At 34.8% G+C, this 3,555-nt stretch overlaps 1 protein-coding gene across 1 annotated transcript in view; it reads left to right on the forward strand.

Moving 5' to 3' along the window:
- Window positions 1-2,068, forward strand: part of LOC135217593 (uncharacterized) — an 8,989-nt gene extending 6,921 nt beyond the window's left edge. The window contains exon 6 of the mRNA XM_064253557.1: window positions 1,265-2,068. Coding sequence (XP_064109627.1) covers window positions 1,265-1,507 — 243 coding nt within the window. The 3' untranslated portion in view covers window positions 1,508-2,068. The remainder of the gene's footprint in view (window positions 1-1,264) is intronic.
- The last annotated feature ends 1,487 nt before the right edge of the window (window positions 2,069-3,555 follow it).

Consider the following 3,555-nt stretch of genomic DNA (forward strand, 5'->3'; position numbering starts at 1 on the left):
GTACCGAATCATTTATCAATTAAAGTTCCCCTTCGGTGATACTCCGAAATTGAGCGAATTAGATATTAAGCGATTAATTGACTTAATGTGAATAAAAAATATCACGGTGATGTGATAAAAATTCATACATAAGTATATATACATGTATATTTGCATTATATTATATATATATATATATATATATATATATATATATATATAAATATATATATATACTATATATACATATATATACGTATATATGTGTGTTCATATATATATATATATATATATATATATATATATATATCCATTATATAAACACACACACACTATATTTGTGTAGGTGGGTGCACTTATGTATATTCCTAATAATACATGATAAGGCTTTATATGTTAATAATATATGGGACATAACATGCACCCTTAACTACACTCTCCAGTTAAAAACATATAAAAACTGGGAATGTTATTTTTACTCTCTCCATGATTTTTTCCATTTCATTTTAGCGAGTACGTCAGTCACAGTAACAGATGGAATTTCAATTAATTTCGAAATCCAAACGCGTAAAATTCTATCCAATAACATTTTTTTTTTAAATATATTTCACTTTCTCATCTCACAGGCACATTGAGGAACAGTGCTGATAAATTGGCGAGTTTAAAAATTTTACTGTCGAAATATATGGTCTTGTCAAATCCTTCCGTCCTTCTCTCCTGTAGTAAATTGAACCATAACACATTTCAATCTGTCTCTTCCTTTTCTGGTCTTTCCTCTTCTCGGAATCCTATTATTTTCCGCCAGGGGATGACGGGACTGCCCCTTTTCTAATAGTATTATTTTCTTCTTTACTCTCTTACGCTTGAGGTAAAAGTTCCTCTTGTCCTCGGGCAGACACACAATACCTGTCATGTTTCTTTATCTAACAAAAGCTTTGATCGATAGCCTTTCCATTTTCTCCTCACTTCAAAATATTTTGATCTTAGGAAGCACACCAATTCCCACCTTTTGTTAAGTTACAAATTACTTTGTTCAGAAATATGTCCAGAATAGGAATAAGACATTCATGTTCCAACCGTACGATAAAATGAAAAATGAAGTAAGTACTACTGTTATACCCAACACGAATGTAACTGGCCATTTAATTAAATAAACAAACTACAACTCTTGAGCTAAGTCAAACTCTCATCTTAGAAATGCAAAGTAATGTACAGGCGACACCCCTTATACATCACGAAATAATAATTATAATAATAAATCAATGAACTGCCATTTCCTTTTCAGAGCTGTCTCCCACTCCAGAAGCTGAAATCTCCTTTGCCCTTACCCTTGATCCGCCTGGTCAGGTTCACCCAGTGCGAGAGAAAGACAAGACTAGGAGCCTGCTTCAAACATGACCTCAGGAAAAACATCAATCAATTTGACCTTTCGGGTCTTCAGGGAATTGGAGGTCGCTCGAATACAGTAGACCACCTGATGACCATCCTGGTTGGCGCAGAGTCTCTGGATGAGCTGGAGCTTTACTGAAAAGCTCGTCACTCTCACCAGTCAATTTTAGCGACAATAAAGGGATCTGAGAACTTCTGAAACCTCTAAGTAAACGGCACAAAGGAAAACTGAACCTCCATCGAATCAGATCTACTGCAGATGTATAAATTAAATTCATTACTGCTATGGAGGGGTAACTCATGAGGGAAAACAAAGCTCTGCGGAGTTGTCAAATCAACCATTTCCTATAAGTAAAATTAAATGGCTGTAAACGTCTTGCAAGTTAAGTATACTCATCTTAGTTTAAACCAGACCACTGAGCTGATTAACAGCTCTACTAGGGCTGGCCCGAAGGATTAGATATTTTTACTTGGCTAGAAACCAATTGGTTACTTAGCAACGGGACCTACAGCTTGTTGTGGGATCCGAACCACACTATATCGAGAAATAAATTTCAATCACCAGAAATGAATTCCTTTGATTCCACGATGGTAGAGTGGGGCGCCAACTTTTGATACCCAACTACATTACATCCCCAAATAGGGATAAAGCTGGGAAGAAGACGACTCACTCTACAGTACATCAATCTCGGTTCATACTTCCATTATCCCAACTGAAAAAAAGAATCTTTGTTTAGTACTGAACGTAGGCAAGACACAGCACGCATCACTCATCATTTCATAGCTCCTACCAATCTAATTTTAAGTTTCTTAACAGTTAGTACATAAAAAAACCACTTTCGATTATGTAGCTATGCACAGATCCAACTGTCCATTAAAATGTTTTAACCATTTAGTATCGTCTTTTTCGTAAAAATGTCCTACTTTTGTCTCTTACTGCATTTACCCAAGGTTTTTGAAGATGATATATCATGGTAATAAATGTGTGAGACATACTAAACGCATTATGACATTTCATAACCTGAAGATATGAACACGTAGGAAAAAAAGTACTTGTAACGAAAATACCTACAACGAATATACACACTCTTCTGTCAAAAAGAGAAACATTGAACTCTTTAGCAGTTTCATTTTCGTAAATTTACATGATGAGTCAATAAAAAAAGTAGTCAGAAAATATTTCTATAGGAGTAAAAAACCCTTACCAAGAAGCAAGAAAGTTCCCAATCGGCAACTTATTTGCTTATTGACTTTGAATGAAAATGGAAAATACCTGCCTACAACTTTCAATGGTAGCGTAAACTTTAGTAGATTCTTTGGTGTCTTACGCAAGACATATTTCTTTCTGAATACGAAGAGATGGAAGAAGCAAATACTCGGAAAATGCGAAGGAAGTTTATAGCCGAATATAACGAATACACTTTAGAATGTCAAAATACAACCGTTTTAATGGTACTTATATGTAACTTAAAAGTTAACCATGTCTGAATCAAAACACTCATTTAAATAGAAAACGGATAGGCTTTGTTATTCATGTCAAGTGTATTTGATTCAAAAGCTCGCCGACGCCCACCGACCATCACTTTGCTCAGCGTACGAGCTAAGCTCACCTACGCGAGTGAGTATAAACAGATATTTTAATCTGAATACCACACCGTACAATCAGAACAATGTATCTGTTATTTATTAAACGAAGGAGCAATTCAGGTCCCAAGATGGTTCTGGATCTAAACAATGTACTTCTATTTCTTTATGTACAAGGGGTCTTTCATGCACAAACCATAATACCTACCATTATGCATTCTTTCTAGGAATGATGCAATGAGTCATTGCAATTTACACATACATTACAGTCCTGTATTGTCACCAACGAAATTTAATACACAAATTGACAAGGAAAGATGTGAGGGTATATGACCGGAGCCGGGGAAGAGGATAAGTGGTTTTCTATTAAGCATGCGAGGTTGACGCAGAAATAAATGGATTAAAATATAATAATAATAAAATTTGTGATAGAGATTAGTTAGGTGAAGGGGAAAGAATTTAAAACTGTTGTACAATATATGTACTATTAAAGATATCAGGAAAATCCAGAGATTAGACTTTTCATTTCACTTAATCCATCATTATTCTAAAGGCACAACGACGTTGATTCATTTCTCGTATCACGAATGTCTTTGTGGATAA

This window comes from Macrobrachium nipponense, chromosome 7 (genome assembly GCF_015104395.2).
Source record: "Macrobrachium nipponense isolate FS-2020 chromosome 7, ASM1510439v2, whole genome shotgun sequence".
Classification (NCBI taxonomy): domain Eukaryota; kingdom Metazoa; phylum Arthropoda; class Malacostraca; order Decapoda; family Palaemonidae; genus Macrobrachium; species Macrobrachium nipponense.